Genomic DNA, 15,452 nt, shown 5'->3' with positions numbered 1-15,452 from the left:
GGTTTGCCCAAACTGAGCACACCATGTCAATTTCTTATACCACGGAGTACACCATGTTAATCCCTTCCATGGTTTAGATCAAATCATATATCCTATTTATTTATTTCTGTTGTATGTACATACATGATTATTGATAAAAAATATTTTAAACTTAATATTTCCAATTTATTTTAAATTATAATTTGATATTAATTTAATTAATTTATTGTTTTTACATTTTATGTTTAATTTTTTACATACATCAAATATTTTCAGTTATCAAATTAATGCAGTTAACACAAATTTATTTTTCTAAAGTTACTATCATACATACATAATATTATTGTTCTTAACAAGAAATGGCGGTTGAGAATGTCTAAGGAATCGACTGTTTACTAATTTAAATAAACACAAATATTCATAATATTTACTCTTTTACATTTGTTTCACTTAAAACATAATTTATTTTAGTCATAAAACCCATTACATTAACTTTCATACTAATATTAATTAGAAATTATGTTAAAATAAATGTTAAAATAAGTAAAATCCTCCATTTTTTAAAAACATTTCATGATTTAATATAAATTAAATAAAATGTTGAATATATATATAATCTGCATCTTAACCCATTAATAAAAATTTGATGTTTGAATCATACACGACAGCACATTTAATAATAAAATTAATTTATTTAAAAATTAATACTTGATAATATAAAAATTAATATTATGAAATAGAACAATATAATTGTATTGAGAAGAATATGAGAAAAGAAAAATTAGAATAATCAATTAGAATAATCAGTCTTTAATAAAACTCATCTTATTTCACTTGTATGCAGGATGTTCAGAAATTCAATCGACGCTCGTGGATCAGGTACAGCGGACTAAACTAAGTCGAAAAGTTCTCTACTAATTTGCAATTTTCGTAAAAGTTAACAAGATATTATTTACCAAATATCGCCAAATATTGGTTTTCAATAATTTTTTACTCAAGTACTATCAACTTTACAAAAAAATAGCGAGAGACAAAAATTATTTATTTTCTTCTCATAGAGCTCTGAGTTTCTTTCTAGAATTTTTTAATTGTATTTTTTCATGTTGTTAAAAATAGTTGTCAATAAGAAAATACAGTACTAAAAAGTTACAGAGATAAAAAATTCTGAAAAAATTCTTAGAGTTCTATGAGAAGAAAATAAACACACTTTTTGTCTCTTGCAGTTTTTCTGTAAAATTGATAGTATTTGAGAAAAAAATTATTGAAAACCAATATCCGCGATTTTTAGTAATTAATTATATCTTGTTAACTGTTGCGAAAATTGCAAAATGGTAGAGAGCTTTTCGACTTAGTTTAGTCCGCTCTATTTGCCCAAAGAACGTTGTCGGTTAATTTTCCGAACACCTTATATATGTGATAATCTATATACCGTTTTTTAGCATATAACACAAATACATGAATAATCTGTGAACTATCAGAGAGATACTATGTTTTACACGATCCGTTGGCGTTGTGTCCGCATCTTCGAAGATTAACATCGAGATCAATAGATGCTGCACGTAGCGAGTGCTGCGGATAATGGATGAAATTGTTCGAAGCAGTCAGTTTAAAGACCGGAAGCGGAATCCAGTAAACTGTTGTCTACTATTGGACTTATTGCCACCGTCACCGAGTTGTCGTAGTAACCGCTCGATAATAGTCGTACCACTGTTACATCATACGCTACGAGCTTCTTTATATCTAAAATATCAAAATTAACTTTTATAATTATAGATAAAAATTTCAATTAATACATATGTAGTATTCATTGTATAAGCATGATGTTAAATACATATACAAAATGCAAAAAGGACTGTATGAGGAATGTATGAAAATAACATTGCTTTACTCTAGCACTTTCAATCGTCACTCGCTGATTCTATGTATGAAAGATTCATTACCGGGTTTGGAATCAATGCCGCAAATTGAATCAATTACGTCGAATTTTATCGTATCAAACCCGCTGCTGCCTCCGATTTGCACTTGATCTCGCGGACTCCTTGCATCGCACTGAAAATTAATCGATCGCATAAATATAATGTATATCGGAAAAAATATAGCTACTGTAAAAAAAAAAGAGTAAAACTTTTTTATATTATATGTACAAACGAGTTTTAATTTTCATGGAAACACTAAATCTTTTATATATTATTAGGTGTTCAAAAAAGTTCTGAGCTTTTTTTTGTAAAATTCAATCTTTATTTAAAAACAAACGAAAAAATATTAATCAGCGAAATATTCTCCGTTTGCATCAATGACCTTTTGCCATCTTTCGGGGAGCTTTTTTCGGAACCCATCTGCCTTCCTTCTGAACCTTTCCCATCGTATGTAATCGTACGGAAATGGCTTGCTGCGTAACGCCAAGCTGTTCTGCAAGCTCCTTTTCAGTTTGCGCAGAGTTTATATCCAGCAGTGCTTGCAATTCGTCCGTTTCAATCTTTTCAGGGCGTCCAGCACGCGATTCATCTTTAAGACTGAAATCTCCTTGGCGAAACTTTTGATACCACCTTTTGCATGTTGCATGACTTACAGCGTTCTCTCCATATGCAGCACAAATCATTTCAGTGGCTTCAGCAGCATTTTTCTTCAGATGAAACGCGAAGTGGATGGAAAATCGAATATGCTCTTTTGTAATTGCCATCGTGAACACTACTGATTTTTGAGGTTATGTGCATCAAACGCCAAACCGTATCGCATTTCAGGAGGTTAAATGTTACTGTTTTAAAACCCCAAAAGGGCGGGAAGATATATAAAATTTAAATTGTTATTTCGGTTGTATCAAATCTAAAGCTCAGAACTTTTTTGTACACCTAATATATAATATATTTAATGGTAAAAAAAAACCACTTAAATTAACAGAAATCATAGAAAATTATTCAAAATATGGATTTGTTTGGAAATCAATGAGCTTAAAGACTCATATACTTTGGTATGCAGCCGATTCCTCTAAGCAGCACAACAGAAAGTTTAAAGAAAAAATTTTTTTAACTGTTTTTTTATGTCCGCCTTCAACGTCTGCTATTTTATATTACATTTTGTGTAACTCAAATTTGTTCTCCATGATCATCAAAGGAAATTCAAACCTTAATTTGAGCTCGATACAATGATTATTCATTGAATTATCGCTATTTGAAAATATTAAAAATTTATGCTAAAATTTAGTAGGTTTTTTGACCGATAAGTGTATATTTCCAATTAAAATTCTTTTGTAAACACAAATTTTTTAAATAAAGATTAGTCATTCTAAATAAAAAGCAGATAAGAATTGCTAATTTCAGATAGACTTTTCAACACAATCAAAGGACAATTATCATTAAATTTAATTTTTAAACTTGGTATAATATAAATAAATGAAAACGCGTTATGTCAGCAACGTAATTTGTTCGATTGAAGATTTTGTTCGTGTTGAAGATGAAACATTGAAGGCGAATGAGGGCAATAACTACGAATCGCGTCTGAAGAAAAAGATTTTACATTTTACAACATACTTTGTGCAATGTGCCAGTTTCGGTTGTATGAACGACGCCGTGGGAGCTACCGCCGATTCCGAGGGCAATTATTTGTACGATACCAGGATACACTGCCACGAGGGTACAATTAATCCGTCTGCCATAATTACGAAGAGTGAATGGATCCGTTGTACTTACTGACAAGACGTTGCAAGCTGAAAAGCAAAGAATACAAGAGTCTAAAATACGTTAACTACATATATTGTTAGATTAGATCGCTTTAGAATCAGCTAGAAATGGTTTTTGTATTAATTAACCGAACATTGTTATTTAACTGAAAAACATATAATAATATTTTTGTCTCGATTATGTATTAATTTTTAAACATCTGCTTGCGGAAACAAACTTTATTCGGTTCATGAAAAAATATAATTCATTAAATCATGCAATATTTTCTTGTTTATCTTCTCTATCTTTATTCAAAAAGAATGTATGATATTCCGATTTTTAAAATTACTCTTTAACGTTGCAGACCTAACATGTTTTAATTTACAAATGTCTGGTCTCCATCTTTCTTCATTTCTGCCCTCTTTCTTGTCATCTTCCTTGCTGAAGTAAACTTAATTATTCGGTCCATAAAAAAATATAATTCATTAAACTCTACAATATTTTCCTGTGCAAGACTTATAATAGCGTTTCATTAAAAATCGATTGCTCTTCTCTGTCGAAGATCCTATTATCGTGTCGGAGATTGATAACTGCGATTAAAATTACGCCAAAATTGAAACTCATAGTACGTTCTCTAAAAAAAAGATCATTAAATTCAATTGAACTTAATGTTCAGCACATTGAATATTCAAGCTTAAAATAGAGTGAAGCCTGTATTATCTCTGAAAATGAAATTTAAGCATAAGTCAAATGTTAAGAGCAGGAAAGTGACAAAAGCGTAAACAAATAATTTATAACTTTTAAGAAGCATAAATTGAAACAATAGCCGGTTCATAGCCCCTTTTTATTTTAAACCGTTTTAAAATGCTAATATGACTCTTGTGAATGACTTAAAATATCTTAAAATTGTATTTAAGATGACAATTTTAAATATAAGAACAACTATATTGAACACCGACCATTAAAATGTAAAAGGAACGTTTATACTGCTTTTATATTTCATTGTTTCAATTTTCACCTCTTATAGAAGCTTTATTAACAGGCTTCTGTCATTCTCCCCTTATTACATTCAAATTATATTCCAATCTTTATTTTCACCTTTTTTCCTATTTAAGGATCTAATAAAATTGTAAGATTAAAATATTAAAAACAAATAGCATCGATTTTCCATTATTTCGAATTTTCACGTTCATTATTTCGAATTCCAATGATATATTCGTTACTCGTAGAAAAATATTAAGACGTAAGCAGTAAGGAAATCAACATATATTGAATTAGCTATTGCTCACGCTATGAGCTTGCGGTCCCTACTGTCATCGGTCAATTCGCTTATTTATGTTTTATTGCTTAAGTTTTTTTATGTGCCATAATCCTTATGACAGTATATTGTATATATATAATTTGAATAAAATATTTAAACAAATATAAAAGCGATATCTTGTATAATGAAATCATTATTTAATTTTATACATATTAATCATTTTATGAAAATATTTCGATCTTTCTTTTTTTCTACATTCTTTTAAAAATGTAATAAAACTACCCAGCTAACGCTATAAATATTCACAGAAAGTTCGATTCGTATTACCAATATACCGAATGTTTCGGAACAGTAAAAGAATGTGCATATGTCAATGAAATCTTCAGAATATTGAGTGAATACTTCTTATATATTTCATGAAAATCTCGAGCGAGCGAGCAGTACTACACATCTCCGCCACAGAGAATCGTGGCAAAGGGCATTTACTCAAACAAGAATCACCTAGAAGAGAATATAAAGAGCGCAGCACTTCGTCTGTAAAGTGAGCTCCAAAATTGGACTCCGATAAAAAAACATTAAATGTGTTTTCCAAAGTAAAATTTTGTTTAAAAACTGATTTACAGACATGATCCTGATTCCTGATCTGGAATTTTGGAAAAATTAAAATTTTACGGAATGTATATGGAACATTCTCGGAATATGTAATGACATACAAATAAAATTTTTAATTGATTTTACAAACCGTAAATATTCGGAATATTTTGGAATTCTTGGAACGTTTTTTTGGAGGATTTTAGGAATATTTCAAGAATATTTAACATTTACTGAATATATATTATATCTTTTCATAGAGATTTATATTTCTCTAATATTTATACAAAAAATGTAATTCTAAAAAAGTTAAGTTTCTTTTAGAAAATTCAAGTAATATATGATCATAATCATAATCAAGTAATATAATACTTACGTCTTGGATTCTTTTGATATCTCGCAGATATAACAAAACCCTTCCCACGTAGAGGTACTCTATATTGAAGGAGTGCAGCGTTCTGCGAACTCGTAAAAGTTCTTCTGTACCATTTATTCTTACCACAGAACTCGTTCGTTCTCTCCTTCATTGATAATGAATGGTCGCTTTCGCTCGGAAATACTTCGCCATTCAATTCCCAACCATCGATTACCTTCCAAATAACGATCAATTAACTATTTACTTACTGTGTTATATATGTGTATTATAAAATAATATAATGAAATAAAGCTACAATTAGTAAATTATTTTATCTCCATTATCTATGTATGTGTGTGTAAATATATATATGTGAATATTTTATAAAAGTATATAAACTTTTTTATATATGTACATTAAAATCGCAAAACGTAGTAAAAGTTGAATATTATGCTATAATTATAATTATTAATAGGTAAAATTTATAAAGTGTATACGTAATAGTTTTACAAAAAATAATAATTTATACAAAAATCTTATATAGTTATGTGTATATGTACAGGCATATTATAATTGAATTTTATGTATTGCACACAAAAATCATCTTTAAGCGATATACTATTAATATTAGATGTCGTATTTGGCACACCAATAAGAAATAACAAAATTACTGAAAAAGGAAATCGTCAAAAATATATTCATCGCGCGTAGCTAAGAATTCGAATTATGATTATATCTGTTTTGGAAAATTACATTTTGCAAAGTCACGACGAGCAAAATTCGCTTTTTATGTTGTATGTAAAGCAATCTCTTTTCGCAGTATTGACTTTTGTGATATTCGTAGCACACGTGACATACACCGTTATCGTAAGATTATCTGGGTTAATTTACTCTACAAGAGTTTTCCATTAATAGCAAAAGAGGAAATGAATGAGAGTTGAAGAGGGGAGGAGAAATTTTGTGTAATTCGATTTCTGTCCTGATAAAATTGCCCTACACGTGCCCTATAACAATTTGTTTATGACATTATTGACGTTTTTTAAAATGATTTTCAGTACGGATGCACCAGATATTCGAAAAGTATCCGCTCTCCTGTATTATTCGATACTTTTTTACTATCCGACTGGATAGCCGGATATTAGTATCCGGGAATATATACGGTTCAAATTTGGTATCATTAAATTGTTGATTTTATATTATATAAATATTCTAGAAATAAGTATGTATATTCATAATGCTATAATATTTTATACACTGTTGCAAAATTCCAATTTTTTTTCTTTGTATAAATTTTTTTTTTTAAAGAAATCATTTCCTTGGAATCATTTTCTTGGAATCCGATCGAATATCTGGAAAATATCGGATATCCAACTCAAAGAAATTGCTTTCTCGAATATCCAACTCGAAGAAATTGTCTTCTCGGATATCCGACCGGATATTATATTCTGTTCAGATATCCATTATCCGATAATTTTACGATCCGGTGCATCTCTAATTTTCAGGATTTTACCTATGATTGTTATCGTATATTAATGAGTATAAGCAAATCTGAAATTCCGCTATGCGATAGAAATAGTTTATATATTATATATAAATTTTCATATTAATATACATAATATCCCGTTAAATATAAACTAACAGTAATATTACGTGATACAATATTATAATTTCCTAATCAACAATATGAATGTAATATAACCCATATTGTATAAATGATTACGTACTGCCAAAAGTCCTCGATGATCGCAAGGAACATCAAAGCTATGGATATGTATTTCTACCACGCGATCGGGATCAGTTAGAAAATATATTCCACAAACATTGTCGTCATCGGTTGGCGATATATAAGAGAACGGTCCGCTTTCTGAGGTAACAAACATACAGTCTGGAACAGAATACTAGCAATTAAATTCTAATTGTTAATCCCTGTGAATAATTTCTATGTAAATGTATATAAAATATTTCAAAAATTATATATTCTAAATTATATATTCTAAAAGTTATATCGAAGAATTGTATATACGAACAGCATGACGAAGATCTTGCAACCATTATCATCTTAATCTGATTAGTGTATATATGTTTATGTTGTATTAATGTTACTCTTACTTCTAATATACGCATTTTGTAAATTACTGTAAAACAATATCTCGTAAAATAAAACGAGATCTTTAAACTTTTTAACAACTCTATCTTAGCGCCGAGACTATTATGTCTCTAGATTATACAGGGTGTCATGAGACTTCCAAACGCTTTTTGTAGATAGAGCGGACTAATCTGACTAGAAAAGGATCTCTACCATTTTGCAATTTTCGCAATGGTTAATGAGATATTAATGGTAATATTCTAGATTAAGGGACCTTCTAAATATCTATTGGAGGCCACTCAGGGTCATGATCTTGACAACATCTGCCAAGGTTAAGGTCATTAGGAGATGCTCCCCTAATTTGAATTTTTACCCTAAAAAGTACTAGAAAAAGTATTAACTACAATGGCGTCGTTTGCAAGACGAACTGTGAAATCCACTAATCATCTATTAAGTAGCCATTTTTAATACACAGAAATCAGTTCATGATTGGCTACTAAGTCACGTGATTGCAATAACCATTCAGAACATTTAACACCAGTCACGCTTCTCTTATAAATCTAGGACTTTACCCCGTGTAACAACTTGCCCCGGTCTCCTCTATCTGTGCTTTAAATTTGACCTTTCTTTATTACTTTTATTGCTTAGCATAAAACAAGCTGTTTTAATATTATTTATTACTTAAAATATTATCTACTTGTTTTTTTTTATATATGTTACAACCTAATTGTGTAATCATGTATCTATACATGTATATACATTGTTCCCTTACCTGTAATTGGCCGATAATGCTCACGTGGTACCTCCAATGAAGACTTCGCTTCCGCTTCGTAAGCCAAGATATTGGCAACTGCTTCATTTGTTATCTGAAAAGAGAAGTACACTACATTACGCAAAGGCAAATTATTCAAATTAGTTGATTTAACAAATATTTCTGTTTAAAATTCTATGTAAATGGCAGCCAACAAAATGCTGAGGAAATTCCATGAATATTGAAGAATGGATTATTTTGTACTTGTTCGCGTTAAAAATTTTAGTGCAAAATTTATTATTTATTGGCATGTATGAAAGATAAATTGGCGATGTATATCAAGTACTGCGTTTTCACGTTAAACGACTATGGACATTTATAACTTATAACGCATGCTCGTATGGTATACATATAGAAAGAGCAAATGAAAGATGACGCGAATAAAACAATATGAATAGTTACAGAAGAAAGTGACGATCGAGTTTTTAAATTTAAATAATAACATATCGATTAAATTGTATTAATCGACATGTTATGTGTATTAATTATATTAAATTGTCAATAGTAATAGATACATTTTTTTTTATCGTCTCTCCTATAGCACGAAATATTGCAGTAATATTTTAATAGTGCGCAATATTATAAAAATTGCAGCAATGTTGCTGCAATATTGAATTATATTTTATTGGAAGTACTGCAACAATATTGCAAAATATTATAATTTTAATATTTTGTAGAAAATATTGCAATATATTGTTGTTCAGTAAATAAGTACGCGGCCCCGCCTAGAGGAATACACTTCTCGTAAAAAGAAAATGTTCTATAAGAAGGAGTACGTAAATCGAGTTATAGGGAGTCTCCTGGAAATTCTCAACTATTTTTGAGGCATGTTCGGATTCCTACCCAGGTATTCTCCGGGTGTCATCCTTGTTTCGGTAAATAACGAGGATAGAATACCTGGATGGCATTCAGGTGGAAATCGAAACATAGCTTTGGATATGCCTTCTAAGCTCCCGAATATTTTTTGATCATAACTTTATCATATGTATTTTAGAATATGATGCTAAACACACGCAATAATATGTTAGCAATTAGTAGAACTAGAATAATTATTGAAATATTGCATAATGTTATAGCAATATTTTATTTTTGCGGATATAGGAATATTGCTACAGTATTGCAGCAATGTTTTATGAAATATTACAATCTTTCAAAATAATATTGCTGCAATATTCTGCGCTGTAAGGGCTGTTAATCGTTTGTTTTTAGATCAAGAATGAAGGATTTATTGTGTATTGAGGAAACTTGCGATTATCCTTTTGATATTCAATATACAGCAATCAGTTTCGCGTAATATAACGGTTAAGTTTACCCAAATCCAATCTAATATATACTTTACCTCTTCTTTGCATTAAACATTCGAACAAGTTTATATGCTTTTATATAATTTCATCTTTATATACGATCGATCATATTATTTTTCTTCCTGAGATCTTTAAATTTTAAATCGATAAATACATATAATAATTGAGTGATTACTTTTTGGTCACGATAATAAACTTTAATTTAATTTAAATAATGTTATTAATTATCATATTATCAACAAACGTACAAAGTGCGATACACAATACGCATACATTATATGCTTCAAAGTGCAAATAAATTTCTGTTCAATAAGTGCATTAAATGCATGTAAATAATACTTGAAAAAGCAAAATAGAAATCAATTTGTTTTATTCACAAAGGATTTCGTTTTAATATAATGTTGAAAACAATGCTACCTTTTTATTAATTAATTCGCATTCGTACGTGTTTGTTTCCATGAATATCGTAGAATTACACTGGTCATCATGCTATGAAGTATAAAAAATAATTGAACCACGCTATTTTATATTTGATTATATTTATATGATTGTAAATGTAAAATCCGGTTAAAAAGAAATACACACATATATGTATATACATATCGTTATGATTTAAATAGAAGCTCGTATAGCATTTGTTGCATTTTGTTCGAGCACATGTATGCATCTGTCGTTACGTGCTGCAACAAGAATCGCGCAAATTACATTTTCCACCGCCGCATGTGGCTCGCTTCGCGCGCGTGCGAAACGAAAAATCCGTTATTCAATTAACATTAATTCTCGACTGTCGCGAGAGGATGTGGGAGCCGCTATAAAAACCGTCCCCACCTGCCAGATAAACCTGTCTCGATAGTAATTGCCAAAGTCTCCTGTCTGAATGATGGCCCTGGCGCGAATATCGCAATACGGGCGCATTTGCCGGCGATCGCGCGACGGCCAGAAGGTAATTATCGCATATCATTAATATGACACACGAGGTCCCTGGTACAGTGATATATATCTATAAGTCTTTTGTTTGTTCTTTTCAACTCTCTTTGAATACACAAGAAATTAATATTATACTATACTATAATAAAGCACGTTTATGATTAAGGTAAATTCAACTTTCTCATTTCTGATTTTAGCTGATATCGGTAGAAAAGTACAGTTCTACAATATTTTGTCATAGAAATCAAATTTTAAGTAGCAAAGTAATGTAGATTAAAAAATTTTCTCTTTTCTATAAAAATTCTAATCAAAACTCGCAATAGGTATCGCTTTATATCTATTACATAATTACATATAAAAAAACTGTAGGAAACTTAACTAATTAAGTTCTCGTCTTTGATATAGTAACTTGATGTTATATTTATCTTTATTTCCTTATGAAAGTGATGAAAAGAAGTCCAAATCTTAACCAAGAGTGACTTACTTGTAAGTAAAGAATCAAAACTCATTATAAGTTAGCAAATGACGTCACTTGTAGTACAAAAAAAAGTTCTTAAAGTTCTTAGTTTTCGAAATTCTCTTTCTATCTTTTAATTCTCGTGTCTAATAAGATTCATTTATTAATTTAAAAGTACCATATTTTTAATTTAACTTCATTTTTTCTGTACAATAAAATAATTATTCCTTCAATTATATATTTATTTTTTTTATATAACTACATTCTTTAATTTTATTAAAGTTTATTGCGCACAGTATATAAATACACATAATTACAATCGTGAACTCATTTTCGAAACTATCACTAAACATTTAAGTCATATCGATCGACCGTCAATCTAATCCTAACAGAAAAATACAGCAGACATCAATTAGCTAAGTTAAGTGAATCATAAAGCAATTATAATTTTCTTAAAAAAGAGGTAATTGATTGGAGAAGAAACCTACGATAATTTTATCATACATAGCATGGTCTTCTGTAACCGTAATATTATTTTCATTAAGTTTATTGTACGCTAAAATTCTTAAATGAGTCGTAAATTTTGAATATCTTCAAATCAATTGTTTTTGAAGGAAAAAAGTAATATAAAAACAGAAAAATAATTAAACTAAAATTATGTGCACATGCAGTGTAAACATTTTAAGATACTTTATTAACATCACTTTTTAATGTGACTCTTGCAACATATATATAAATAAGAATTATCATCTTAATAATTTGAAAACGATCGCAGTTTATTGTCATTAAAAAAGTTTTAATAACCACAATTATTCCAATCATTTTTGTTTATTATCCTTAGTTCTATTTCATCATTAATGATTAATTCAAGAATTAACCAAAACAAACAACATATTAAAGACGATAAAAACTATGAAATATAGTAATAATTAAGATAAATAATTATATATATGTTTTTTACTTTTAATTTTATATTTTCTAATTTTATGGTCAAAAAAATATATTTCTTCAAATTATGTATTTTTTTGTATATTTTATATTTCTTAAAAACTCGGATATTTAAAAAAAATTTCTTCAATTTCTTATATTTCATACATATTTTAATTTTTAAGCAAATGTATGTACATTCTAGCGGTGCGTTTACCTGTTGTTGACGGCGATCGTTATCGATTGCTGCTTTCGCGACGTGAAACGTCGCTCCGACGACGATCATGATGATGACCAGGAGAGTTGTTGAAGTTGACTTGGAGAACATCTCTCACTGATGACAAAATCGAGGAGAAACGGAAACAGGTGACAACGCGCAGCGAGTCAAGTAAGAACTGGAGCTTCTCCCTCGCGGCTGGATCGGTTTCCCTCGCCCTTCGATCGCTGTGGAGAGATCGAAGTGACAGCGCAAGATATTGTGGGGGTTGCGCCGAGCTCGGGTCGAGCGCGGCAGGTGTTCTGATGGCGTCGCGACGCACGGCGTCCCTCTTATAGCTAGTCTACACAGCCTCCTCGCTTCGTTCTGACTGCGCGCAACCCCCAAGCCTTATTGTTACGCGCTACGAAGCTTTACAACTGTAGGGGTGAATTTGGAGACGGGAACACGATGTACACTTTGTCCGATCTAAAAGGTCAAAAATATTCCGTTCGAGCCTTTTTGTTATTAAATATTTTCATATATTTGTGGCGTTTTTAAATTAAAAGTAAAACTTTCAAAAAATTGACATTCTTTCGTTTATATAAAAGATTTATATTTGTATTTTTTAAATTTGATTTGAAAAATTCCCCCTTTTCAAAAATTCATTAAACGATCGATACTTCAACGATCATGAGCTTCAATATTTTTTTTAAGATTATCTTTCTCAGTCTTGGGAAGATTTTTTTTTATTCCTTGATCAGTTTTTATATACGATAGAAGATTAAATAAAAAATTTTATAATTATATAATAGTAAGTATAATAAATTAGCAATTCTCTCTCAAAAGCATAAACAAGCTTATTTCTCTTTTTTTTTTTCAAATTTTAACAAATTCACATTTGTTATTCATTGATTATACAGAGCTCATATGATATATACCTTGATATAAGCTTTGCGTATCGCAAGCGAATGTCAAAGGGAACAGGAATTATCGACAGATTCTTTCGTAGATGCGAAAATCACTATATCGCATTCTGTGTCGACATATATATATACATATATAACGTTTTGTATCGCCGCGGGAAAAAGACGGGTTGACATTTTAAATGTTCTTCGATATTATAACGATATTCGTAATCATGAGACAGGAATACAGGACACGCGTCATCCTGTCAGTAAAATGGACGATCGCTCGATTAGTGCATTTTATCATTGCTATACACGTACATATATATTATATATATTGTGTGTGTATGTGTGTGTATATGTGTGCACGCACGCGTGTATAGCTTTCGTTCCGACACGATGTTATTTCGTCTAGCTTTAATCTCAAAGCTATAATCGAGATCGATGATGGCGGCGAAGAGTCGTCGCCCGTTGTTCAAGGCAACGTCCGTAAGCTTTATAAATGATTTCCCTTTCGTAACGAAAACACTAAGACAAGGCATATTATTATGTTTTCTTTATGCTTGAGCTAGAAGTGTAATTGAATGCGAACGGAGTCCGTGATGAAAACCGTTATAATATTGACTGTATGATGAACATTTGATCGATGAGGACTTAAGGAAAAATTCGAGAAACTGATACTTTAAATAAGTAGTACCCCGCGAATATTACAGCCGTAAATAATCACGCATTGTGAAAATAATGTGTCACACAAATATTTGCCGCTTCATATAGTAATCTGGATTATAAATGCAATCTTAAATATAATTATACACACATACACATACGTACACAAACGGCTACTAACTTAATAGATAAATATTCAATTCAATAAAATTTATGTATTGTAAAATACATAATTCGGAAATAAATCAAATTTTATAGTAATTATTTATATTATTTTATACAATCACAGAAAGAGGTATTGATACAAGGATACTGACTGATAATCGCTCATTTATTAACGGATCTATCCTCTATGCGCTAAAATACAGAAATACAGAAGCAAATATCGGTCAATATCTCAATTCCGATTTTTTTATACACGATAGAATAATGTTTAATCTATAGACGTCAAAATCGCTTTGCTTGACGGTATCTATTTAGATGTAAATGGTGGTCATTGTATAAGCATGTTTTCCCATAGAATTAGTTAAACACGAAATGCGACATATCTCGACGACATTCGTGAATAAATAATCGCGACTGCTCGTGACAGCCACGATTGTTACCTGTTGTAATCCATTGAATTGCGGTGGATTATAACATAAATGCTAATTTTCAACATGCAATTTATGTAACTGTTAGTATTATAGCACTTTATAAGACGATCTGTATCGAAACAATATCAGTTGTTAATATTATTGTATTCATAATTTGTATTTTTATATTTGTATTATATTAATGAGTGTCATCCGTATATATAAATACAAAAAAGAATTTTATTATTTTCAAACATGCATACGCTCTGGTACTCGCAGTGTGGCCGTTTGGGCGTATTCCTACATGAAATAATAATCTTTTTCTCTTATATTTATCAGACGTGAAAACGACGTTTTCATATGACAGACTTTATATCCTCGACGAGATTCGCATGTCCGAATAAAACAGAATGCAAATGGATTCTCATGTTTACGATTAAATGATGATCATGAAGATGAAAATAAACTGCAAAAATATAATACAGTCTATTTATAGATCTGTCAGTAATACAATTGCCGATTTACAATTCTACTGCGGCAAATAAATCAACATGGGTGTCGGCGACCTAAAAAATCTACAAAATTATAAATATTTTCAAATATTTTTTCAAATATCGATCCTTTGCGCATGTGATTGCAATTTCTATTCATAAATTATTAAATCTATAAAAATTAAGTTTCAGATTAATATTCTAAAAAAATTTGGAAGAGAAAAATATTGTACTAAAAAAACAAAAAAAGTTGTTTCCCGAG

At 30.0% G+C, this 15,452-nt stretch overlaps 1 protein-coding gene across 1 annotated transcript; it reads right to left on the bottom strand.

The window, feature by feature from the left end:
* Nucleotides 1-1,291: 1,291 nt before the first annotated feature.
* Nucleotides 1,292-12,860, bottom strand: LOC108754669 (corticotropin-releasing factor-binding protein). Its single transcript, XM_018497149.1, has 7 exons — nucleotides 12,572-12,860; nucleotides 8,701-8,794; nucleotides 7,567-7,727; nucleotides 5,864-6,077; nucleotides 3,507-3,682; nucleotides 1,920-2,028; nucleotides 1,292-1,719 (listed from the first exon to the last, which is right to left on the bottom strand). The coding sequence occupies exons 1-7, from the start codon at nucleotides 12,680-12,682 to the stop codon at nucleotides 1,586-1,588; spliced, it is 999 nt and encodes a 332-aa protein (XP_018352651.1). The 5' UTR covers nucleotides 12,683-12,860; the 3' UTR covers nucleotides 1,292-1,585.
* Nucleotides 12,861-15,452: the final 2,592 nt, after the last annotated feature.

The sequence above is a fragment of the Trachymyrmex septentrionalis genome, unplaced genomic scaffold, assembly GCF_001594115.1.
Source record: "Trachymyrmex septentrionalis isolate Tsep2-gDNA-1 unplaced genomic scaffold, Tsep1.0 scaffold80, whole genome shotgun sequence".
Lineage (NCBI taxonomy): Eukaryota > Metazoa > Arthropoda > Insecta > Hymenoptera > Formicidae > Trachymyrmex > Trachymyrmex septentrionalis.
Note: the sequence above shows the minus strand (reverse complement) of the source record. Positions and strands in the feature narration are given on the sequence as shown.

Coding starts and splice junctions, on each gene's coding strand:
- LOC108754669 (XM_018497149.1), bottom strand. CDS start 12,682: ATGTTCTCCAAGTCAACTTCAACAACTCTCCTGGTCATCATCATGATC. Junction 7,728..8,700: donor GCATTATCGGCCAATTACAG/GTAAGGGAACAA, acceptor ATTCTGTTCCAG/ACTGTATGTTTGTTACCTCA. Junction 3,683..5,863: donor ATATCAAAAGAATCCAAGAC/GTAAGTATTATA, acceptor TTTGCTTTTCAG/CTTGCAACGTCTTGTCAGTA.